This window comes from Mauremys mutica, chromosome 23 (assembly GCF_020497125.1).
Source record: "Mauremys mutica isolate MM-2020 ecotype Southern chromosome 23, ASM2049712v1, whole genome shotgun sequence".
Classification (NCBI taxonomy): Eukaryota; Metazoa; Chordata; order Testudines; family Geoemydidae; genus Mauremys; species Mauremys mutica.
The window spans coordinates 16,920,786-16,948,194 of NC_059094.1; the positions used below are offsets into that span (position 1 = coordinate 16,920,786).

At 43.4% G+C, this 27,409-nt stretch overlaps 1 protein-coding gene across 1 annotated transcript in view; it reads right to left on the reverse strand.

Annotated features, from left to right (window-relative positions):
• The window catches only part of CSMD2 (CUB and Sushi multiple domains 2), a 542,149-nt gene that overhangs the window by 440,706 nt on the left and 74,034 nt on the right, over window positions 1-27,409 (reverse strand). The window contains exon 4 of the mRNA XM_044997694.1: window positions 11,687-11,799. Within this exon, the coding sequence (XP_044853629.1) occupies window positions 11,687-11,799 (113 nt within the window). The remainder of the gene's footprint in view (window positions 1-11,686; window positions 11,800-27,409) is intronic.

The following is a 27,409-nucleotide window of genomic DNA, read 5'->3' on the forward strand; positions in this document are numbered from 1 at the left end:
ATTGAGGACAGGATGTGGAATTCCTACCGATTTCCCCTACTGTTAAAGACTCGCCCAATTTATTTTAAATAACACCTTACTACGTAGTCATCAGGTATGCTGTAGCACTGATTATAATTCATTTCATATTGCAGATACCTATAATAGTGGCACATGCCATCCCAAGAGTGTGTCCTAACATTAGTTTAGCATCTGTCTTTCAGAGGAGACATCAAACAAAAGCTCTGACCACTTTTGGTCTTCAAAGATCCCACGGCATTTTTCACAAGAGTTTTTCACACTTCACATCCAATCCTAACCTGGTGTGTTGCTGTGTGTGGTTAAGTATCTAACACGTTACACCTTTTATTGAAGAGCGCAAAATATCAGGAGTTCTGGGTTCTGATCCAGGGATTTGCCATTGATTTACAGTGTGCTTCCTAGCACAGTGTAAAAGGGGATAATATCTAGTCTTGGGGGTAAGAGAGAGGTTTATTTAGTGTCTAAACATTTTTGCAGACTTTAAATAAACATGCATTACTTCTGTTATCACTTGTATTCTTTTATTATCATGAGATGAGAATGCGAAACTAGAGTACAGAAAGTATTCGGTTTGATCTGCTTCGTACCTACATTGCCCTAGTATCTGAGTGCTTCACAAACATTAACGAATTTATCTTCACAACACATCTGTAAGGGAAGGAAATATTACTGGTCCTATTTTACAGATGGGAAACTGGGAGCGGAGACACTGAATGATTTACCCAAGACCACAGAGAATGTTTGCGTCAGCACTGGGAACTGAAGCCAGATCTGCAATCCTAATCTAGCACTTTAGCCAAACGAGCAGCCAGGCTGGCTAGCATCATTTTTAGTAGCAATTATTTGCACAGTGCCAACAACGTGCAGTGGAAGTTATAGGTGATCAGCAGCTCTGAAAAACCAGGCCTACAGCAGTTATTATTTTGGCTAATCCCATTAAATTGAATGGACAAAAGAAGCAGGATGCCTGGTAATAACCATGTGTGAGATTCTGCTCTATATATTGACTGGTAAAGTGAAAGCTACAGCAGATGTTAATTTTGTCCTTGCATGGACCACTGTGTGTTTGGAAAGTTTTAAATTCCAGAATAAACTTCCTTTCTTCCAGCTTCAGTGCATTCATTTGCATAACGTTCCAAAATACGAGTCTTTACAGGAGACACAAAAGGAGTTTGGCATAGAGCAGGAGTTGTCAATACACCTATTTGACCATGGGCCAAATCCGGACAGCCAGACCCTGAAATCTTTTAATTTACTTACTATCATTATTGTTATTCTTTTTTCCAGGGTCTGGACCTTGATTATTCATTGACCAAGAAATTTGGGCCTTGACGAAAAATAATTGACTACCCCTGGCATAGAGTACATCCAAAATCGGTGCACCGGGCTGCATACAAAAGAAGCTAATGCACGTTCAGCTCATCTTCACAACCAGATGTTGAAAATCCTTTTGGACCAAAAGTAGTAGCAGTCAGTACTGTACAGCCCAGACAAAACAAACTATGCACTGTCTGCACAGTACTAGAATTTAGTTTATATTTTACACATGCATGTACACATGCACAAACACACCTGGGGAACCTTTCACTGCATCTGCCTAAGCTGTACTAGTGCTGCGGCAGAAAGCTGGCTTAGTCTCCAGGCAGGACAATGTTTCTACTTTTCACCAGCTCTACATTCACACAGCTAAAAAATAGAGAAAGTGCAAAAGAGCTTTTCCTTGCATTTTACGGTGCTTAAAACAATATATCCAGCATTAAAAACACCAGAACTACAAAAAAAGGGGAGAGACTAGGAAACAAAAGGAAGCAAGGAAGAATGGAATGGATGAAAAATAGGTGAGACAAGGACCTGAGATGCAAAGCAAAAGGAAAGAAGACAGATGAAGATGGGAAGGGAGAAAAGAGGAAAAAACAGAGATGTAGCAATTAGGCAGGTGAAAGTAAAGAAGATTGAAAAGCATGAGCAGAGTGTGTGTGTGTGGGGGGGGGGGGGAAACATGCCATGATCTAGCAATATGGAAGTCAGGTATTCCTGATTTCCAATCCCACTCTTACACCAAATTCATCTGTGGCTTTGAGTAAGTGACAAACTCTCAGCACCTCACGTTCCCGATCTATCATTAAATCATTTATAAAATGGGCTATTGTACAGATTAGCAAATTTATGTTTTTAAAGCGGAAGACATTATCGGCCAGTTTCTGCCATCTTTACTTACATGTACTGCCCTTGAGTTCAATGTAAATACGATTCAGTAAGAGTCAGTGTGGCAGAATTTGGCCTTATAGAAATATTATTTTGATACAGAGGGTAATAAAATGATTTTACACACACAAATATGAAATATCTATTGTTTTCTAGCACAAATACCACGGTAATTAGATAAATAAAACATATCTTATGTTAGACAGCACTCTTTGTACAGCACCTAATACAATGGGGCCCAACCTGATGTGACCTTTAGGTGTAACTACAATATAAATGTTAAATAATATTAAAAGATGGATACAATGACCTCATTCACCCATTTTCCAAGGGAACAAGACAGAAGAGGGACTAAAGTAACAAGAGTACATGTTATATAACCTTTCTGATGCATCCATCTTTGCACTTGCTCTTCCTATAAAAATTAATTTCCCCCTTTCAATAATAAAATTGCTGAGAAGTGTTTTGTTCTGCTGAGGTTTTTTTTTTTTGCATTTCCCAGAGATTGTTTAAAAAGAGGGGGAGGATGCCGAATATGCTTTGATAGCAGATCATAAAAGAGCCATTTACAGCAAGGACTCTCATTTCTGTCTTTAAACACAAATTGTCACACCACAAGCTATTCAGTGCGTCGTAGATTACAAATGGACTGAAAGAACAACAGCAACAACATATTCCCTTTCATCAAAAACATAGTTATCTCCTTCTTTACTCTTAACTAACAATGAGTAGCTCACTTGGAGAAAGGTGGATAGCTGAATGAAGTGTTAGTGGGCGTTCCTCCCTTACCTCTCAGTATTAAGTTTTAATTAAAACGTGAGTTCTCTCTCTCTCGTTTGGTGGCGCAGGCTGGGTTTTGAGTGGTTTATTTTTCTTCCCTTCGGAGATAAACTCAGTCACTCAATTTGGATCTTTGCTATCTCAGCAGTGGCTCATAGGCGTCTGCATTTGATTTTTTTAAAAGCACCATCAATTATTTCAGGTTTTGCTTTGAGAAAGAAAATTAAAAAAAAAAAGATTTTCTATTAACAACATTAGCTTTATCTCAAATTGTTCTGCATCACAGAGAATCAGAACTGTAGAACATTATAGAAGAGGGGGGAGAAAACAATGTTAACCTATCTAGTCCCTGATTCAGCAAAGAATGTTCTAAACTCAGTAGACCCACTGACTAATTATATTCTCCCTCACTTAGCACGATCTGAAAAAACTGTCCGACCCTGGCGTTTACCGGTATATCTTTGAAATATACATCAGCATAGGCCAGACCTTTGAAAAGTGCTCAGGATTCAACATGGAGGCCAGTTTTTCACAGGAGTTCTGCACCCACTGAAAGCACCAAAACTTGCAGCCAAACAGCTCATCGCATTAGGTGCTGAGCTCTCTTGTAAATTTGTCTACAAATGTGGGTACTGAGCGCTTGGAAATCTGGCCCTTCCACCCCCAGTTTAGCCAAGCTATACATATCTATATAAACTTCAGGCAATACCTCCACTCAAACAGTATAGCTTAGACCTAGGCTACATGTCAGATCTCATAGTAACCCAGGAAACCTATGGCTCCATGCCCAAGCATCAGACAGCAAATCTATGTTACAGCTCACTCACAAAGCAAACAGCGATCTCGTCTAGTGACTCATACTCGCTTCTCTCTATATATAGCCATGGTCTGGACCTGGCCCTGCGGTCTGGTAGTAGGGAGGCAGACCCAATCAGAAACTATTGATCCCAGTCTTCATGAACTTTAGAGTGTCTGGATAAAAACACCCCTGGCTTGGGGTTTAATTATACAAAACAAAAACCCAGCTCATGAGATTTTGCCAAGCCAACCCCCCTATATTGTATAGTGCCTATAGTGGGGCTATAATGGGGAAGGGGGGAATTTCCCCTGTGCAGGGGCAGAGTAGGGCAAGTCAATTTGCTCTACCATGTCCTCCTCAAAGTCATTAGCATAGGGGACATGTTTGGCACAGTGGCAGCAGAAGGCAGACTGGGGGTAAGTCCCCAAAGCAGTGCTCCCAACAGGGCTTCTGTCCTGCAGAGCAGCTCCGTGCTAAGGATGCTATAAGAGAAGCAGTGTCGGACTGCTCTAAACTTACGTCAGGGGCTGCCTTTGCTCCCAGAGCACACCGGAAGCCAAGAGGTGCGCAGGTGGCATGAAGCCACCTTTGCACCAGCTGCTTCTGGGCTGCCCCTCCAAGGAGTGGCACAGAATCCAGTCCAGACTATTTAATTGCCGTTGCTTGAGGAACTGAAGAGCTGTGAGCAATGCGGGAATCTGAGAGCCATGCACTGTAACCTCCAGCTGTCACACACACTCTGCTTCACCTGCAGGTCTGTGAAGGAACACTGCCACCCAGTGGCCAGGTGAGTTCCCCACAGCCCCAGGCCTTTCTTTCCAATTTCCAATCCAGAAATGTGACCAGCCTTAATCCCAGCCAGGATGGGACAGACAGTCAACACTGCAGCTCAAACATGCAGAGGCATGAGCACATATGGACTAAGACCTTGACACGGCAAAATAACATCCACTCATTGCCCCAGGGTTACTAGGGTTGTTTTCTTTCCAATGACACCATGCCCTGGTCCCACTCTCTTCACTGAAAAAAAACCCACCCTGTCTGGAAGGTAACTATCTCAATGTAAAACCCTAATGGAGACAAAACATAGGCAGCTTTTGCCTTCATCTATCTAGACAAGTTCAACATTATCCTTCTCACCTGGGATTTACCTCAACTAGCCACATAAAGATAAAAAGTACAGCACCCTCTCTCCACTAGGATTTCACATTCAGACAGCTAACAATGCACAAACAGGTGTCTTTCAGCAGTGAAGGCAACGGCCTAGAGTCTGAAGTAGCCTCTGATCAGAAATGTGGTCCTACTCTTATTATGTAGCAGTAACACTAGCAAGACTCAGCTGTTTTATTGAAAAGGCAAAATTCTGCTGTAACCCTAATTCCCTTTCAAAATATGCAATGGGACAGTGTGTACCTATATATTCAAAACTTATTTTTCCCCCAGTGGCTGATTAGGATCTTTACCAAACTTTCCAAAAACATTCCAATTCCGCATGCTTCTCTCTATCAAACGCGGGACAGCAAATGCTTTGGAGATTATCTAGTCCACCCATCTACCATTCAATATGGAAAATGTTGACATTGTAATATAAATAATAGACACCCTTAAATACTTCAGCATTGCTGAAAACATGGGGGGGATTTAAAATTTGGGGTTGTTGCACAGTTAACCCCATGTAATCCTCACAAGTCCCTCGCACAGAGTAAAGGGTGCTTATCCCTGGTATTTTTTATGTCTATGTCATTGATGAGATGATGATTTTAAAAATCAATTAAAAAAAAATCACACAGGGCTATGTAATAGTCTCCCAAGAACCTATCAGCTGCGGTGGAGAGGCAGGCAGCTAGGAACTGCCAGTTGCAAAATGGCCACTTTAGGGCTTTAGTTGCATGTCTCTGCTAAAATTATTAAGCCTGCCCCAGAAAGGCTGGCGGGGGGGGGACGCAGTGTTTATAAAAGAGACCAAACTGCATTGCAGGGAGTTGGTACAGTACAGACCAGACAGCAACCTAAAAAAGCAATCCTGGGACTGCAATGCTTTGGGGTTGGGCCAGGTATGGTAATAATCTCTTATTTCCAGCGAGAGGTACCGGATGGGACCGGATAGGGGCTTTTCCCTTTTCCTTCTATTCTCTCTATGAGCCCACAAAAATAAAAGCTATTGAAAAAGCTGTTGGCTTGTATGTTTCACCTTCTTGTGTTGAACTCCTCATATTTTCCTCCTTGAAATATAGACATCAAAACAAGCATCCTCATAACTGAAATAATCCTTGGGAGTGGATGACTCAGGAACAGATGATGCAGCTTTTAAAGGAAAGTGTGTGTGGTGGGTGGGAATGTTTCATGTTTCATACACCTACAGAGCGCACCGTTGTCATAAAACAACTGGGGCTAATACACTCAGCTGGTGTCAAATACAAGATATGTTTTGTATCACTGAAGGGTGTATAATTTAAATATTACTCCAGGCCCACTCTGATAATAAAAGTATTGCAGTCGTAACACGCTACTTTACAATGCTGGTCATATTTTTTTTAACTCCATTATTATTATTAACGATAAAACAATTCGTATCCAGCATTCAGAGTAACAGGAATGAGGATTGCAAACCTGAAACCACTGGGATAAACAACATGCCTGGTATATATAATGAATTCAGTCATTTCATAAGGCAGCAAATGGAGAATTCATGCAGAAGCCAAACAGCAGTGAGAGTGAGCAATGCATTTCATATGGAGTTGAGGCCATAGTGAAATACCTGCTTAAAACTAAAGCCCACAGCTCAATCCCAGAAAAGCTCTTGTATGGTGATGTTGTTGCCTGGTGAGTCAACAAACAGCAATACTAAAAGAGTTTGAAGGCAGATGAATTGTAGCAATTTTTGAATACGTTTAAGATCAACTGGAAGACATTCCCAGCAGTTCAGAGCAAAATGCAAGTTCCAAGGCCAGATATTCGGCTTTTCCTGAACTCCAAATTTGTTTGGGGGCAGAGCTGCAACCACTGAAAGAAAGAATGCTCCTGTGGTTAAGCGACTTGCCCAGGACTCAGGAGATGTGAGTTTAAATTTCCAGCTCTGCCACAGAATTTCTCTGTGACCTTGGGCAAACAGTTTTCAAAGTCATCCTGGGGAACTAGACACGCAATTCTCATTCATTTTAATGGGCCTAAGTTTCAAGACTGTGTCCCTAAGCAATTCAAGGTGCAGACTGGACAGGGGAGATTTGTGTTTCCAGTTGCCAATACTACAAAGACCTCAATTAGGAAAATGTTTCTAATTTTAGTTAGAAACAGAAGTTAAAATTAAACTTGCATAATATGAATATCAAACACTGCTCCCACTAGATTTATCAGCAGTGGGGAGTGGATCCATTCGTGGGGTTCCCCCCATACACATGTAAAATTAAAATTTATATGCAATGGGAACATTATGGTTCTGAAAGGCAGTGTGACAATAATGGTATCTAGAGACAGGCATTAGTGCGAGCTGCCCATACATAAATGCACCAGTGCACCTCAATCTTGATCTGCTGCACCAGACACTATCCAGCACTGGGCTCCTCACACACAGCTCTACTAATGGACATCAATCCTACCTACACCCACACAACCTTTTCCACTCTATTCCTATCTCAGGGTCTCACAGACCTCTCCTGGTGCCCTTCAATCATAAAAATGGCCATACTGGGTCAGACTGCTGGTCCATGTAGCCCAGTATCCTGTCTTCCGATAGCGGCCAATGCCAGGTGCCCCAGAGGGAATGAATAAAACAGGCCAATTTATCAATTGATCCATCCCGTCATCCAGCCTCAGTTTCCAGCAGTCAGAGATTTAGGAACACTCAGAGCACGGGGTTGCATCCCTGACCATCTTGGCAAACAGCCACTAATGGGCCTATCTTCCATTAGTTCATCTAATTCTTTTGGAACCCAGTCATACTTTTGGTCTTCAAACATCCCCGGACAACAAGTTCTGCAGGTTGACTGTGTGTTATGTGAAGAAATATTGCTTTTTGTTTGTTTTAAATCTGCTGCCTATTCATTTCACTGGATGACCCCTGGTTCCTGTGTTGTATGAAGGGATACATAACACCACCTTCTTATTCATTTTCTCCACACCATTCATGATTTTATTCATCCTCAGTCTACTCTTCCAAGTCACAGTCCCTCAGCCCGCTCAGCCCCCTAAGGCAGGAAGCCTCTATCTCCCACGAGCAGAGATGGCCAGATGTATCAAACTGCACAGCAGTTTTGCAACATGCACCAGCACAGACTTAGAGTGAGACCTTACAAGTCATTTTTGATTGCCACCTGAGCCAAGATCTGAATCCAGGCCTCCAGAGGCGAAAAGCCCTGAGGGGTTTTCAATTAGCTCCAGTGTCCCTCCTGCCCCATATCCCCCTGAAATTTCATATTTCTGATTAACTCAATGACTATGAAAACCAGTTTGGCTAAAAATAAAACCTTCTTGCCTCCAATCAAACATCCCTCAAATAATTTAAAATATATGTAGGTGCAAACCAATCCTGGATCGAGCTTATCTACTATATCAAAGGAATATTAAACTAATGATCAGGAAGAAAGGTATCAGAAGACAAAAGACAAAGAGGGGATAGTTGTATAAAAATGGAAATTATGTAAATTTGATCCCCTTTAAGTGGCCAGCTAAACCTTAAAATAAAAACCTATTAGCAGCTCTCAATCCCGAGAAACGTTCAAACATAAGAGGGGGCAGAAAGGTGATCCTCATTCTTCTGACATTCCCAGCATGTTGATTCTCATGGAAAGACTCTACAAGCAACTCGGGCGATAGGGCTTGTCACAAATGTTTGCAGTAAAAATCATAAGCAAGTGTGACTCGCCTCATTCTCGTCTTGCTACAAGTTTGGCACTAGGGCCAGGCTCATGTGATGTTTAGCCCAAGTGCACCCATGGGGTTAGATTTAAGGGAATCTCAGCAGAAATAGTCTCTCGCATTGAAATTGAAATTTTGTGGTTTTGCACAATTTTATCCCTGCCCCCCCCCAAAAATCCCTCCCAGATGAAACACTGCTGTCATCCCTGATTTAAGATTCTGAGCATGTGCAGAGCTGGTACATCAAGCAAGAAGCCTGGGAGAGGAAGCATGAACCCCAGAGAGAGCGACAGGTTTGCACAAACCCCTATGAAGTCAAGCCACTGCGTTTTGCCCAGACCTACTTGTGAATAGAGCCTGCAGAAGAACGATGACATTTTCTCATTGAAAGGTTTTTTTGAATATTTTGGGGAAAAGTATCAAAATGTCTAATTCTCAAAGTTCTAAGCAGCTCTTCCCAGGGTTCCTCCAAAACCAACCGGAGACGAGACTAGATGATCTCTCGAGATTCCTTCCAGCCCTACATGTCTATGATTCTCTACTGTGTGTTGGTACAGTGCCTAGAACAGTGGCTCTCAATGTTTTTTTTACTGGTGCCCCCTTCCACCCAGGAAGCCTCTGAGTGCAACCCCCCACCCCTATAAATATATAAAGAAGTGTTTCTAATTTAACACCATTATAAATGCTGGAGGCAAAGTGGGATTTGGGTGGAGGTTGACAGCTCGCGACCCCCCCCATGTAATAACCTCACGACCCCCTGAGGGATCCCGATCCCCTGGCCTAGCACAACAGGCCCTTGATCTCAGTTGGAGTCTCTATGCATGACTGTAATACACACAGTTATGAGTCTTGGAGGAGAATTCTCCCATATCTCCCAGGTCCTGGCAACAGCAAACAAACAGCTCGGTTTTGGTTTTGGTTGTTTTGTGTGTGTGTGTTTGGGGGTAGGGGGGGTCCCTGCACTCCCTCTCTCATGATTCATGTTCTCTCCAAGTGCCACTGGAGTGGCCCCCCAATGGAGCTGCTGCAGCTCATTTCCGTTGGGAAACTTTCGTCTGAACAGCAGGCACGCAAAGTCGGCTGCTCAAACACTTCCTTTCGGCCCCCATGATGGGAGAGCCAGGTGATATTTGGAGGCACATAAACCCCTGTAGCTTCCCTGTCTAAATACTTTGGATGGTCTATTTCCAAGGCACATTTCGATTCGTTCTACAGGTGAGTGTTACCTCAATGATTTGGTACTTTGAGGCATTTATGCACTGATGGGGGGAGAAAGGGAAACATTGCTTAAAAATGCCACTAAGGAAAAAAGCAGGAGACCAAGCCAGGTAGCATTTTGGGTTAACCCCTTTTCTGAAAAAGGAGGAGATGGGGCAATTGCCTGAGTTGCCTGAATAAGAGGGAGGAAGCCGTAAGAGAAACGGCCAGTGACAATCTGAACACATACATGAGTGAAAACTAAAAACAGAATCCAAAACCAGGTGCATGCAGAATTAGGCCTTGTCCTCAACACGAGTAAAACCACGCTGCCTGCCACCATCTCTATTGGATGCTGTTGTTGCTCGCTGGGTTCTAGCGCGACTTCTGCAGAAGGACGCAGAATGTCCCCCTCCTCAAGAGGGATGTTAGGGCCACATTCTAAAATGTGGCTAGAAGGCCCATCTACACTGCAAAATCCACTGTGTCAGAACTTACTTGCTACACGAATGCAGCACGGTAGGGTTTTGCACTGAGCGAAACTGTTTTAACTCTGTTCCCAACTGGTCTATGGCCCTACCAATGCCCCAATGCTATAGCAGAGCTCAGAATCGCTGTTAAAAATGACTCAGTCCGATCTACACGTCAAGACTCAGCCACATTTTAACCAGAGATTAGTGTCTTACTGAGATGCCCTAACTTGACTGATTTTTCAGTGCAGAAGGGACCATAAACTAGAGCTCTATATGCACTAAGCAATCTACTGGCTTGTACGGCATGATTAACCTGTGGAACTCAGTGTCACATGGTATCATTAAGTATAAGAGCTCAGCAGGATTCCAAGAAGGATTCAACCTTTATATGGATCATGAGAACACTCTCAGCTAAATGTGCTTAAAAGCAATAATGTCCTGAACATTATAACATGACTTGGGGTATGTCTATACTACCCGCCAGATCGGCGGATAGTGTTCAATGTATCGGGGATCGATTTATCATATCTCGTCTAGGCACGATAAATTGATCCCTGAATCAACGCTTGTACTCCACCTCGGCAGGAGGAGTAAGCGGAGTCGACGGGGGAGCTGACTCACCGCCGTGAGGACGGCCAGGTAAGTCGAATTAAGATACTTAATACCGTAGCTGAAGTTGCGTATCTTAGTTCGAACCCCCCTGCTGGTGTAGCCCAGGCCTTAGGCTTTCTTGTGCCTAGATACAGCAACTCACATAATAACTATGCTCTAGCCTTTGTAAAGACCTTTCATTGACACACTTAATTATTCTGTGGTTCCATCAATGAAGAACCAGTTATAGAGATCCAAACATTTTTGTAGCTAGACAGATTACCTCCACAATTTTGAATAATACAGAACATTTTACCCGACCTAAAAGGAACGTACGGCAAAAGGTTGAAAACCTATAGTTTGGGGTTTTTAAGAAAATGCACATGGAACAATAAACACAGCTCTGAACTTTTGAGGGCCACCTTCTCCATGCAGCCGTGCATTCCCCATTAGCTCATCTTCCTACGTCACATTGGCGGGAAAGAGAGCTGCATTCTCTCCGACCCTGAGGAGCCCAGAGTGAATGTTCTACATTCTCTTCCAATCCCAAAGCAGCGCTCTGCCTTTCTTTACACAGTAACTTTTTAAAGCATTTTGAGTAGAGCTGGTGGAAAAAATTCAAATTTGCGCCGAAAAAAAATTGTTTTGTAATTTTTTTTCCCCAAAATTTTCCCACACGTTTTTCCCACACTTTGCAACCCGCTCTTGTTTTTAGTCCTGCTACAGCGTATGGAGCAGTAAGACAAATGGAGTTGGGCAGACCTACCTTCATAGTTTGCCTGGAAGCCTTGAGCGCTGACGGCATAATCGCTCACGAGCCATAAAGATAACACAACTCCAGTGCTCACGATAGGAGCAGGCAGCTGGAAACCTGTTAACCTGAAAGACACCAAGAGAAAGGTTATACTGGCAAATACAGGACAAGCCAGCAAGTCTAGGAAGACTTGTATTCCCAGGGACAGCTGCCACCTTGGCCAACATACCAGGGACTGAACCAGGGACTTCCAAACCTAAAAGCATGAGCTTGAGCTCAAGCATCCATGTCTATTTAACTAGGGCTAGAACAGACCCACATCTCTGTGGATTGAGCACCAAGTGAGACCTCTTACACACTTACCAGTGGCTGTTACCACTTACAATGGCTGTTACCAAGTCCTTCATTATCTACATTAACAGCCGTCCTGTTTACTTCTGGTCAGATTTTATATTTGCCATTTTGTTCATGGCAAAACAGCTGCATAACATTAAAAAAACAACCTCACACTTTCTAGAAGGTACAGGGAACATAACCATTGTCTATTTATCTGCCTGAAGCTTTTCAAAAAGTGACCTGCACTGCTGTATCCAAGCACTAACCACACTCGCTTAGATTTGTAATGGTCACATATTCTTCCCCCCACATACTCCAAAGAGTGTAGTCCGGACGCCAGAGAAAAGGACAGAGTCCACATTCCCAAATTCTCATTCCTGGCTCTTTTTCTGACCCGCGCTGTGACCTAAGGCAAGTCACTTAGACTCCTTGTGTCTGTTCCCACCACCTGTGAAATGAGAATGATACTCAAACTTCTGAAAGTCCCAAGGCTCCATTCATTAATATTTATAAAGCACTTTAAGCTCCGTGGAGTAAAGGCACTACATAAGCGTCTAGAGTGTTATACGAATAATATTAAGTTGGACTCTCAATCTAAAGGAGCAGAGGATGAGAAGCAATAAAATTGACATTGCCAATTAGCTGCCTGGATTTACATCGACTATTTACTCTGTATGTCTACCAGAGATGAGGCTTGTGCTAGGAGCCAAGTGTTCTTAAGGCAACAGAACTGCCAGCTAACCCCAAAAGGAACTCTCCTCTGGACTAAGCCAATAAAGAAATAACGAGCTCATGCTTGTCATCAGCAGATCTCAAAGTGCTTTACAAAGGAGTCAGTGTAATCATCCTCATTTTATACGTGGGGGAAGCAGCTTGCGCAAAATAATGCAGAACACCGGAGCAGAGCTGGGACTGAATCCAGAACTCATGAGTTTCAGTCCAGTGCTCTATCAGCTGAACCAGTGGGTCGCCCTAAATGCCTTAGAACAGAGCTGTCAAGATCTTTAGATGACTGACTTCTTGCAAAGCTCTCGTATGCAATATATGGAGGGAAGGATAGAGAGAAGAGAGGGAAGGAGGTTACAGTCTGTGATTATAAGGGAAAATAGGAGTGAGACAGAGTGCTCCTCCAAATAATGATAATACCTATCTTTCATACAGCACTTTTTGTCAGTAGTTCTCAAAGTGCTTTATCCCCCTTTTACATATAGGGAAACTGAGGCACAGCATGGCACTAACTTGCTCAGGGTCACCCAGCAGGTCATCAGTAGCAAAGCTGGAGACAGAGCCCGGGTCTCCTGAGCCCCAGTCCAGTTGGAAAGATACATGGAGAGAAGTGACACTCCTCACAAGAGAGAGGTGACAATTGTATCAAAAACATGGGTACAATAAACAAAGCAAGAACAATCTTCCATGACATTGTGTCCTCAGCCTAATTTGGGTTTTTTTTTGACAGACTGACTCTAAATTACAAGGTAATTGTTAATTTTAATACAGAAGTTTGTTCATCAACATTTTTGAATTGGCATTATAGGATCCCAGGCACTAATTCCCTGATACTATATTGACACAGACAGAGAATAGCTAATGTATATTTCTGATAAACAATTTGTTTTATAACTTATAATCCATCCCCTTGCACTTGGCTAAGACCATTTACATAATAGATTTACAGAATGAAAAAAAAATCTTTTTCAACCACTCTCATGTTAAATTCTTGCCTGCTATTCCCGAAGAAAAATCTAAATACAATCTCTTCTGTCTGATAACACTCAGAAAAATCTGGCTGCTGTAAAAACATGTAAGAAAGAGCTATTTAGCCTATGGAACTCATTGCCACAAGATATCAAGGCCAAGAGCTGAGCAGGTTTCAAAAAATAATTCAATATCGATTCAGATCCTGAGAACATCCACAGTTAACAGTACGGGTGATATTTTAAGAAGTTTTGAAGCGCTATTCAGAATATGAGCCAATCTCTCATTAATGGGGATAGGAAGGAATTTTCCCTTATGGGCAATTTAAATGCCCACTTCAGAGTTTCTTGCACCTTTCTTTGAAGTAGCTAGCCTTGGTCAGAGACTGGGTACAGCATTAGGTTTGAGATAGAAAGCTCTGTCAGGTGTTCTACCACAGACCCCTAAATACACTCATGACATACAACCATACCTATTTTAAGAGCCCTTTCATCAAGATAACACTAACGATGCAGAGTCATATATAGCATCTAATGTATTTAAATGACCCTCAACCCCATAGCACCTAAGCATGTCACACTCTGTTCAATGTATTTATCTTCACAACACCCTGTGAGGCAGGGCAGCGATATTATCTCCATTTTACAGATGAAGAACTGATGCACAGAGATTCAGTGACTTGCCTGAGGTCTCACAGAAACTCTGTGGCAGAGCAGGGAAGTGACCCCAATTTCCCATGGACCACACCAGCCCCTTAGCCCCTGCCATCCTTCCTCTCTGAGGGCTGGGATTATTAAAGGAATCTGTAAGAGTTTGGTGACCAACTCCTCCAGGCTACTTTGAAAATTCAAGTCTAAAAAACTAATACAGAACCGCCCCCCCACACACACATTCTTGATTTGTCTAAATAGTGTGCCAAAAGGACTGAGCCCTGACTGAATAATGAAACATGTCTGCCCAAGAACCTTATTAAAGAGAAACTCCTCAGTTATCACCGGCAAAACCCTTACAGTTGCTAAATATGATAGTCAAGTCTTAATGTAAGCTGTGAAATACGGAAGGGCACAGATGCGAATATTTCTGCTGAATAAAAAAATCAAGTTCTATTTTAAAGGATTTGTATCCTTTCACCGTGTATAGATGGGTAGAAAAGTGTGGTGGCTATTTTTAGATTTAATTAGAAGTGCTTATTGAAACCTCCAAGCACTTTATTTGTTACAATAAAGGCACATACAGAAATGTGGAACAATTTTAATGAAACCATGCATTGCAGATGTCAGACAATTGCATAACCACCTCTCCTCCCCACCCCTCTGTATAGACAGATAGCTATTATAGTACCTTGGGAGCAGGGACTAGAACTTTGCACCTTTATCTCCAAGACAGATCTGTACCACCTGAGCTAAAGAAGATCACCCCTTACCTCACTGCAGTAGTAAGTCTTATCTTCTCCATGGGTCCACAACTAGAGGGCGCCATCGAGTATTTTACACAGTCTCCACAAAAAGCCCCACAACAGATAAAAACTCCCTCTTCCCTGACACCTTCCCCACCCCTTTCCCCACACAAACATTTGCCCCACTTTCTGATGGAAAGCTTAGAACAGTGTCCCCTGAGGGTCAAAAACTCAGGTCACTATCAAAGCCAGGTGGCAGAGCTGAAGACTCTTTGCTGAGTATGCCAGCTCACCAGTCCCCTCCTGTTACACCCAGGTAGGATGGAGCCATTCAGAAAAGTGCTTCAGCTGACTGCAATTATCCTGGGATCAAAAAAGAATAAGGGAATACAGACATTACGCAAGAGACTGACCGCCACCAGCTCATTTCACACAGACCACTGGGCACACAGGGGTGACTTTGGGTCTCATGCCACCGGAGGCAGAATTGTTCTTACATCTGTTCAGCACTAAAATTAACTGATACAAATAAAGGCATGAGGTAAGCCTGCCACTGTGCATAGCAAATCTTCAATCAATCCCTGCCAATATACCAAAAGACATCTGGACTTGCCCCAGCCAGCTTCTTCTATTATTACTTCTGATAATGATGGTGCAGAATATCAGCAGCTCCCAGGCAGAGCCAAATCCCCTTTGCTCCCGTTTTGAAAATGGGATTTTCAGATTGCAGATGCATAAATGCTGGCCTGAGACTGAATGGCCAATACATCGCAAGGCCAAGAATGGAAAAGCATAGCACATCCAGGGGTACGACACTAAGGGGCATTCTAAATTCTCATAGGCACAGAACCTTTTTGGTTTCACAGCATCAGGATGCAGGAATATTGTGGCACTGACGCTTGAGTGGTGGTTTCTGTCGGATGGAGATGGCAAGAGAAAAGGCTGTTACAACACTTGAGCTTGGGCTCATGTACATTATCTGAGCGTGCTCAGATAACCACAGCTTGCAGCTTTAAGCCCCGTTTCATGGCAGCACTTCAGAACCTGCTTTTCTTTAAGCCAGCATTTAAGTCCGCCGGGAGACAATGGGATTTAAGTGCTATCCTGAATAGGGATGACCTTATGCATGTGCGTAAGTACTTTCCTGAAGCAGGGCCTTAGAAGGGAAGGATTGACTTGTGCATACAGCACTGGACTAGGACTTGAGAGAACCTGGATTCTGTTCCCAGCTCTGCTACAGATTCCATGTGTGACCCTGGGCACATCACTTTATCCCTCACTAGGAGTTATGGGTTCTCAGTACCACTAAACAAATCATGCCACTTATTTAGGTGCCCACATATTTGCCTAGTATCTATATTTCACAAATGAGACAACAAAGAGGTGAAGTGATGTGCCCAAATTCACAAGGCAATTCAGTGGCAAAGCCGGGACAAAACGCTCAACGGCTGCTTTCCAGCCCCCTAGCTCTGCCCACTAGACAAAAACATGCCATTATTTATGTGATCATTCCTGGAACCGAAGCACAGAGAGGAAGGACCTATCAGGTCACCTAATCCACTCCAGTATGGTCCAGCTTTGCTTTCTGCAATATATTTCTTTGAGCACACAAGTAGTGTACCTGTCTGCACACGTCTTTGCCACTCTGCATCACCAATGGCTACTTCCTGCCCCTTTCTCTGTCTGTGAGAATATTTCCTAGGTGACTTTTAAAAGTTCAGCCCATCACTGTTCTTTGATGTACAATGCACATACATATCCCATTCCTCCACTGGAAGGATACTACAGTCACAGATCTATTATGCTGATAAAACGCATTTGCTAGTAACTGCAACGCATTGCAGTAAGAGCCACTACAGAGAAATACTTTTCAACACCTACACATCCTCATTAACGTTCCCATTCACACATTCTTACATAACAAAACCCACTCAGAGGGAAGATTTATTTTTTTTAAATCACTATCAGCAGCTGGTCACTATAGCAGGAGAGGGTGCAGCTGGTAAGAGATCCTCCCACTTTTCACCCCATGAGCCTCCCCACTACCTGCAATGACAGCTGCAAGGACATCCTTAGGCAATTATTCCAGTGCACATTGCTAGATTAAATCAGACTGGCATTTCTCCAGCCCCGCCCCCCCCTCGGCATCAGCTGTGGCCAAACCAGAAGTCTTGAGTTTCCTTCAGTTGCAACTTCTTTTCCCCTCGGCTTCGCCAGAGCAGAGGCAGAGGCGATATTTGCTTTTGGAGGTGCCAAACACTGCATTTGGAGTGGGTTATTAGACTAAGACTTTTTCAGGAATGAAGAGCAACTAGTGCCAGGTTAACTCTTCAGTATAAGCAGAGGGGAAAAAACTGACTCACTGTCATGAAACCGTTTGGGATTCTCATTCCACTTCTGTTCACTGTCACTGAAACCACCGTGGATCAAATCCTGCGGTTCTCCTTCGGTTTTCACTCAGGCAAAGTGTGCAGTGGCTCCACGCGGATTCTGCCGGAATCAGGACCATGTATAAAACGAGCCAGAGCCTCAGGACTCGGCCCAGTTGTTGGGTCGTCCCCCCACCCTGCCCGCATACAAGGAGCAGCCACGTGCTTTCCAAGTGAAAGGCGTCTATTTTAAAATGAAGTGCAAACACCAGGAAAGAAACTAAGTCAAATCTCCAGCTCATAAACCATGGTGTGTGCATCTCCTCTGCAACATGTTACAATGCTGCACAACAGTTCCAGGAGCACACGGCTCTTCGAGCACAGAAGGGCAGAATTTGCCCCAAAACACAGCTACCCCAGCAGCAATTTTTGACACGAATGAGACATTATTGCACCCGCTGCCCTTTCATGAGGTCATGCACACCAATTCCCAGGAGCGTGCCAGTCCTAAGCAAGCACTGCAAATCCTTCGGTTACTATGGGTCCCTAACTCCTGGTGGGTCCTAATACACTCTCCACCAACTGCTTTCAATATCCCACTCCTCGGATCCCTCTGGGACCGGCTCCCGTCCGCCCCTGCCAGAGACGAGTCACCTTCCCCAGGCACAGGAGAAGAGCATGGGCAGATTCACCTCCTTGCTCACCTAGGGCTGCTCAGCAGGGCCAACACATTACTGGCCATTTACAAGGCAGTGCTTCAACCAGGTTGGGGCCACAACGTGCTAAGCAAACAAAGGAAATACATAATGCCAAGGGGGAATGCTTCCCAGCCAACCCTGCTCAGCTTGGGAGATCTAAGAAGATCACAGCCAGAAGTGGTACGGCCACAGGCATGTAGGACAGTCTATTCTATGCTAGTTCTTAGATCACCCTCACCATTGAAGTATCTGAGCCTTCGATTAGGGCATTTCAGCAAAATGACTAATTTCTGTCACATATGGTTCCTTCTCTCATCCTTTCGCCATGGGCAAAATTGCACATGCAGTGGAATGTTTTCTTTTGTTCAGTTTTCATCCCCACTTTCATTTTGTTTATAATAGGACCTAGGTCATACACAGCACAGCATCAAAGAGATTTACAAAAGTGGCATCATTATTCCAATTTTACAAATGGGGAAACTGAGGCACAGGGAAGGAAAGTGACTTGCCCAAGGTCACCCAGCTAGCCAGTGGTGGAGCTTGGAATAGAACCCAGACCTCTGGAGTCCAATCCCAGTGCACTATCCACTCGGACACACTTTTAGATCAGCTCTACCTTGTGCTACGTGTTCATGTTAGCAACAGCAAAGTGAAAAGTGCATTTGGGAGAGCAAAGAGATGCTGGGGAAGTGGGGAGATGAGGGGCTTAGTTGCTGAGTGACTTCATTCTACAGTCTCACACCGGCCCCTGAAGAATCTCTGCCGTCTGCACAAGGCAAGTTTTACCCTTGCAGTGGTAAACTCCATTGTGCCTGAGGAACAGAGGTGTCGACGACAGTCCTCATCTTCATCCCTTTAAATGTGTCCGCCTCCCCACTTTGCATGCTATGCTATTCCAGTGCATCAAATCTGACTGTGTCATGTAACACGACACGGGCTCCATTTTGCAACACGGGTGCCATAATTAAAACAGCGCACATTCCTTTTCCTGGTAAGATGCCCAACGTCAGCTTGGGCTGCAATGAAAAAATGTTATTGCAGCTGGCAATCCGACACCCTTTACAGCACAAATGCGAGAGAAATGCCTCAGAACCTCTGTGCACACCTCTAATGAAAACCCATTGGATTGCATCGTTTAACTCAGCTTTAAATTACACCACATCATACTTCAGTGATTTTTTTCCTGCACACAATTTAAATGCACCTATTAAAGAGAATTTCTCATCAAATAAACCACTCTCTTACTTTTAACCATCTACAGTTAATATGATTGGTGCCAGGAGGGCCAAACTGATTCTCCTGTCTGTCACATTATCCTATGACAAAACACAAGCTAAGCCAGTTGGAAGGAGCTCTGTTAAAAACAGCACCGTGACGCAAGAGAGGTAGCTTGGAACGTTTGGTAAAATAATGTCTGAATACTAATTAATATCTGAACTCTTTCTTCAGGTGCAAGGCTGTCTCACAACTGATATGAACGGAAGTCAGCCTAAAGCAAAGGTATTTGAAACTTGTATGGAACTGATCCAGAGCCAACTGACATAAGCGGAAAGACATCAGTGGACACTAGTGCATGTCTTACAGGCCTGATTTAACAAGGTATTTAACTTCAAGTGCATGAGTAGTCTCACTGACTGCAATGGGATTACTCATGTGCTTAAACTTCGACGTGGGCTTACATACCTTTCAGTGCTGGTGCCTAAGAGAAGGCATTTTAGCCCATGAGATTTCTCATCTTCTCCATGTTTTCAGCCTTTAGAGCAGAGGGACTGAGATTCAGGATTCCTGGGTTCTTTGACCCAATGCGTGACCTTGGTGCAACTCACAAATCTTCATGCGTTTCTGTTTCCCCATCAGTGAAACCAGGGTAAAATCTACTGCACAAGAGTGTGGTGAGCACATAGGAGTAGTTTAAAACCCTTTCAAACACGCTGGGATAAAAGGTATCTTAGATACATGCAGAATGTGATGAAGATATAGAGAAGGGATGAAGTGCTACTGACAGGACAGCACGGATTCAAACTGGAAAAAGCCAGGGAAAGGTTAGTGTGTATATAATTCCTTAATACTTTGCAGTTCTATAATGCCTTACAACCAAACTGCTTTGCAAGCATAAGCTAATTTAGCCTCACAAGCCATCTTTGAAGTCGGTAAGTGCAGTTAGCCCCAATTCACAAAAGTGGAAATTGAAACACAGAGAGGCAAACTGATACGCCTAAGATCATACAGGGAATCTGTGGCCGAGATGGGACAGCAGCCCCCTGACTTCTTATGAGCCACAAGCCCATCTTTCCACAGTAGGACGCAGCAAGAAAAAAAATCTAGAAGAGGGGCTCCCCCAAGAATGCAGCACATTCATCCAGTGCTGTCCCCAAATGGCAGGTCAGACAGAAACATGAGGGAGCATCTCCAATTCTGTTACGGCTGATAAACCTCAAGGTTTCTTCTAAAGTGCCTTTGGAGAAGTTGCACTGCCTTGGCAGAGAAAGGAGTCATTAGATCAAAGCCTGGCTCCTCAACAGAACAGCTGGGACTGATCCCCAGAACAGCTCTTCACATCAGCCCTGGTGCAAAGATCACGCAGAAAGGAATACGAAGACCAATTATCAATGGACAAAGGAACACACAAGGATCTTGGCTAGCTAAGGGACACCTCTTGCCTCCTCCACACCTGCTCCTTTCAGTACATATCTGCAATCCTCATACTTTGCCTGGTGTGCACATGACACCTTCAACAATATCTCACAGCATGTGTGAAAAATAAAAGCAGCCTCAAGAGACTGTGAAGCAGCCCCAGATATGAAAGGCAATGACTGCTCACAGATGTCACGCTCGAGGCTGCTTCGGGGAATACGCCATGAAGAAAAAGGAGGAGCAGATACAACAGAGAGAAGGAAATTTATCTGTCAATCCATTTCATCGTAGATTTCATAACTAGGGGTTGGTTTTCCTTACAGACACTATTACCGGTGTGTTCTGAAAGGTGAAGTACTTTATGGAGATGACAATATCTTAGCATTCAAAGTAATATCTTATCTTTACACAGTGCCTGTCATTCTGAAGGAATGCAATGCCCTTTTCAAATTATGGGCCAAATCCCAGATCCTCTTGGGATCTGGACCTATATTCTAAGTGAAGAAAGAAGGATTAGCTTTTTCTCAGTAAACGTCATTTTCACCATATACACAGAATCTGACAAAAATATTTCCATTGATAATAATCAAAATTTACAGGTAGGCAAAGTAAGAAAAATTCTACTTGAGAACCTATTAGAGATCCACTTAAGGATATTTACTTTGTATCGTTTAGCATGTAAGGCTGATACTTTTATAACTATTAAAACATAAATTAATTTTCTGAATCTCAACAATTAAATAATAGTCTCACCCCCTCAATTTCCTGTCCCATGAAAATTTAAATCAATAAAATTGAAAAAAAATGCTTAAAACCCATAAATTCTGTGCAACTATGAAAATTTAAAGATACAAATTTTAAAAAAAGCTTACAAATACTCTGCTATCACCTGTCAGAATTATAAGAAAAATACAAATTGAATTCTACCAAGCCTCACACACAATCATCTCCTGGGCGAAACACAGCAGTTTATTTAGCTTCATAGAGTGCTATGCAAAAGGAAGTGAAGAATATTCTATCTGCTTCAATTCCACAGTGAATCTGAAATAGGGAGAACACAGTCCTGTGAACTGGAATTTGGCTAGGTGGACAGGCCCTACTTTTGCATACGTAACGTGTTATGACCTCAATCAGCAGAGGCTTTGGGTGGTATCACACACCTGAAAGTTGGCACCTCCAGCAAAACAGTGCCTGCGAGCTCCAGGTGCAGGCATCAGATAGCCTTAGGGAGATGAATTTTAGCAATGCCCGGCACCCAGCACCCAAACCTACTGCAGGTGGTGGCGGCCGGTGCTCTGGAACAGATGCCCCCTTCTAGATGTTTAGTAGCATGCGTTGTGTACCTCTCTAAGCCCACAGACATTCCCACATTTCAAATAGGCCTTCACTAGAGCTGGCAATATAAAGGGCACAGATGCCCCAGGCACAAGGATTCCCACAGTTACAATAAGACTCAAGCCAACAGTTCCTAGGCCAGCACCTAAGGGCAGCCCGCTACAGGGGTATAGAGGCCACAGTGTCTCATTGGGTTCCTCTCCATACCACCATCTGCTGGCAGGCCCTGATCTCCATCCTCCCGCAGCAGCTAATGCCAGCCAGTGGTGCATCTCTGCTTTCACGTCCCAATTTCCTGGCCTTCCTTCTGCAGCCATCTCCCAGACTGCTTGCTTTGATTCTCTCCCACATAGGGTCCCGGCCCTGATCTCTGGATACAGCTTCCTTTTCTAGCTATTTGGAAATTAAGAAGCCCTCTCTAGTGGTTGCATGATAACTAGGTAACAGCCCCCTCCAATGGCTTGATCCTTTACCTTCTGCTCAGCTGAGGCTGAGGGAAGGTACCTATGTAAGGAGCCAGCAGCTCCACTGCATGTATTTCACACATACTCCTACTGCTTTCTCGCTTCAGGGGAGGCTTTCAGCCGCTCTGCCATCAAATTTATTTTTTTCCTCCTCCTGTTACTTTAATTTTTAATAAAACAAGGAATTACAATGAGAAATGTTAGTTTGACTTTTTTTAATATTGGCAGAAACATAACTGATATTTTAAATGCCCTCATTAATCAGCCAAGAAAATTAGCTGTGTATAAACCGAGGACGAAGCTGCAGCGTGCCGCGTCTTGGAACATTTAAAGGCCAGCGCTGACTGTAAGGCAAAACTCACCAGCACTTACTTAGATGGCTGTACTTTAAGCTGGAGTCCCTGCAAGGCAGGAATGGCGCTCCAGGCCAAGAAAACTCAGCCAACTCAAAATGATATTGTAATGACATACAAAGGCACCGTTTCAGTTCAAGTCTTGGAGGCCATTTGTCTTCATGCAATGGCTTCTGTTCCACGTTCTCATGATTAAATGAATCCCCCTCCCGCTCATCACTAAGATAAATTAAATCCATGGGAAGAACCAGAAGTTTAACAAGTGAAACGGCTAGCACGTTGTTTTCAGTGGGGTTTTAGGAGAACTTAGTGCTGGAGAAGGTGTTTTTAGAGCTCAGTCTTGGAAGATACAGAACCTGAATCATGCAATGCACTTATGCTCATGCTTTGCTTTAAGCACACGAACAGTCCAAGACACTTCAGTGAGGCTGCTCATGTGCTTACGTGTTTAAGTGCTGTGGAAGATCAGGGCCAAAGTGTTCAGCACCTTGACAGATCAAGCCCTGAGACTTTTCAAGACACTGTTTCGTTCTGAGGGGTGTTTGGGGGTGGGATGGCAGGGCTAAAACACAACACAGAGCATAATGTTGATAAGCACTTAAGAACAACATCTCTGAAGACTGGAGTTCTCCATCCAACCACCACGAATCTACCTTAACAGAATCAGTGCAAGTCTGCTCAGCCATTGTGCGGCTCCTCAAGCACACAGGGACCTACTTTTAAGGCATAAGATCAGCCCACTCTCCATGCCCATTAATTATACTAGAGAACCACCTGCGGGCTCCATCCAAGGTCAGAGGCCCATTGGGCTGGGCCCTGTAAATACACATCCTAAGAAACAGTCCTTTTCCCCAAAAAGTTACAAAAATTAATATCTTCATTTTACAGGCGAGGAACTGACATGCAGAAAAATTCAGTTACTGGCACACAATTACTGAGTCCATGAGGTCCACTAGGGAGTTTGCTATTGATTTGACATAGAAGGTGTTCAGATACTGCAGTCATGGGCAGTAGATAAAACCCTAAGATAGACAGTCTGTGGCACCCCCTCCTTAGGCTTCAGAGGTCGAGCTCCCTCCTGAGCCACTATTTCAAAGCGCTGTTTACACAGCTATTTTAGCGGGCTAGATAAACCCCAGTCTGTTGACCCAGGCGGGGAGGCTCACTTCTGCAGGCTGGAAAGACATACCTAGGCTTTCGTCCCTAGTTTTATTTATTTTTTAATTCTGTGCACAAGACACACATTCAGCTCAAAAGAGAATGCATCACGGGGATGGGTGGAGATGAATGCTGATTAACTTGGCTCATTGGAGCGATTTACGATCAAAATCAAGCTGCTTTTATTTTCCAGTCAAGCTACAAATAGATCCCTGTGCAAACACCTTCAATCATGTGCATGTTGCAAGCAAGCACTACCCAGCAGTTCCTTGTACATTTACTGTTCATACTTCAGAGCACGACTCAAGTCTCCTCTGCTGCCAACTAAAGCCAAGGATCCTATTTTATTCCGTGACACTTTACAATCATTCCGTCTGCCCAGCTGGTTGATGATTTTATTTAAAAACAACTTAATTATCAATTCACTTGCTGCTCGCTCTGAATTTGATTATTATATATTTTTCTTAAGAGGACAGCAATGGGCATTACGAAACCCATCATCTCTCTCTGTCCCTTATACTCACTCCCTTCATAGTCAGTCTTTGCCAGTAGAATGTGTCCACTCTGTCTTTACAGCAATACAAGAGAAACCTGCTAGGTCTACAAAAGTCCATACACTGAATCATCACAAACGTTTGGTCAATTTGAACAGATGAAAGGGGATTTGACGCCAGAACATCCACTGTAAATTCAACAGATAGAAAACCAGTGCTGTCTAGTGGGTAACTGCTAGTATGGACCCTGGGTTCTATTCTGTTGCTTACTGACCTTAGGTAAACTGAGGCAGAGAGCGGTTTGCCTATCTGTAAATCAATCTAAATACTTTCCTACCTCAAGAGATTGCAGAGAGGTGGTCATGGTAATGAATGAGTTCCTGGCTATAATTTCCAAACGTGATGGCTAAAGTGCTCTTGAATATCAGAAGTACCCTGCCTATGAATTTGTCTGTTTTGAGTGTTGCAATTACATCAACTTTCAGATCTTGTTGGTACATTCTGGATGGGCTTGTAAGCTAATCACTTCTCTCCAGCAAGCTCTGCACTGAACTGTTACCTAACAAAGCAATAGTATATTTGCAGCACCACAACCAATTATCTCCTCCACCAGAGAAATAGCATCCAAGCTTCCCAATGCTGGAAACTGCTCTTATTCTTGCTAATCATGTGGAGGGAGGGTTTCGGGGGGCGGGAGGGAAGGGAACCTCTGATTAGATCAGGTTTCCACCAGATAGGACAACCTATTACAGCCTCGATTCAGAAAAACCCTTTAAAACACATGTTTCAGTCTCACTGACTTCACTGCACTTAAGCACCATTTGTGAATAGGGACATTTTCCTAAAATCTGTCTCAATAGCAGGTGAAGCTTTCTCCTTAATATGAATAACTTTGTACCTCTTCTCCACTTTAATCACTGTGTAGTGTTGTACATGGGGATGTTCTTTCCAGTGCCAAAATTACATTGCAATGTTATTTCAATGAGTCCTCAAGAAGGATCAGACACAAGGGTCAGCACGAGAAATAGGGTGTCACCATATATCCGGCCTCTTCAGGCAGCACCATAGCATTTTTTTTCCATTGTAGAAAACATCAGCTCTACAAAGAAAATGGAATGATTAATCTATACAAGGGGACACTATGGCTCATGGGACAGCTATAATAAATGAAGCATGACAAAGGGGTCCATCGGTTTGAATCCATCCAGGGTTTTTGTTAGTGAGTAAAAGATATTACTAGACGTGGTCTTAAAAAAAAAAGCAGAAAAAAAATTATCAACATTTTCAATTTTCAAATCAATTTCATCAACATTTTGAACATTCAAAAATATTTCATCTGGCTCTAGTTGTCACCTGCAGATGGTTCCTCAGCAGTCTCTGTGGAATTCATTGTGGTTTCTGGACAGTTCTGAGGGATGGGTATTCACATTTTTTAAAAATCCTACCATGACAATTAGCACCCCTGAGGGAATGCCAAGAACCAACTGGGCCCTGGAGGCAGTGCTGTCCTCTTTCACCTCCAGTGAGAGTTGAGACAAGGTTCCAGGAGATTATAGGGGGAACCTGCATCACTGATGTCCCTTCCATACTTGTCAGCAACTAAACTTAGACCTGAGTGCTATCACCTAACTTTGTGCTGGTGCCAGATGCTAACTACAAAGTTAGCATCTACAGCTGAAGATACTTTCTACTGAGCAACAAGATCCTCTGATTCCTTTACCAGCTGCCTACTTATTTTATATTAGCTCCTCCTCGCACAGAACCACTCTTAAGTCAACCTTGGTAAACGACAAGCAGCAATTACAGCACTCATTAAATCTATCTGAAATGAAAAATAAGGTAGCTCATGCTGCTTGTTTTGTCACTTAGCAACATGACATGGAAGATCTTCTCCAAGAGACTAAAACGTCCCATGAGTCTGATCCACAGCCCACTGAAATAAATGAAAAGAATCTCATTGACCTCAATGGGCTTGGGATCAAGTGCTAAGTACATCTGAGGAGCTCAGGGACAGATCCTCAGCTGGTGCAAACCAGTACAGCTCCACTGGGAGCTATGCTGAATTCTATTAGCTAAGGCTCTAGCCCATAATGTCTTCTCCCACCCTGAATGCTAGGCCATAGTACACGAGTTCCTCGAGCCCTGGAATGATTTTCCCCTCCGTGTATTGTTGATAGATACTGTAACTACTACTAGAAAATTACCATGATGGAGCTGACCCCTGCAATTTCTTTGATGTAACAAGCGCAGTTGCTTCAAAAATTGTCACCTGGTGGGGTTTCTGTGATTGTTTGCCTTGTAATGTTCATGATGCAAATTTCAAAATGGCAACACAATGTACGGTTTGGATCTGTGGGTGGTGTGATCGCAGGCTTTTCTGAACTGGGGCTGAGCAAGCTGCTGCCTGCAGGAAGGCTGAGATTTTCAAGGAAAAATCAAGGAATTGAATTTTAATGAGTGGGGCATCTAAATCCCTTGGGCTATGTCGGAAATACCATTTTAAGGCTTTGCAAACACTGCTCAATCTAAATTGGAATATGGAATAAAAGCCCATGCTGATATGGCACTGAAATCACCTGCATTTTCTTCTCTTCTCTTTCCTGAGCGTAACTGATGAAGCCAAAAATGATGCCTTCGCTCACCTGACACTCATAAAGACTTCATTAACTAACACAATCCCTAGGGACAGTCACAGGGATCATAAATTGCAGTGTGGATGGATTTCCGTGCTCATTTAAAATGGGTTTTGGTGAATCCCTGCTAGTCAAGTCTTATTTATAGGGCTTGAGGTCTGAACATCCAC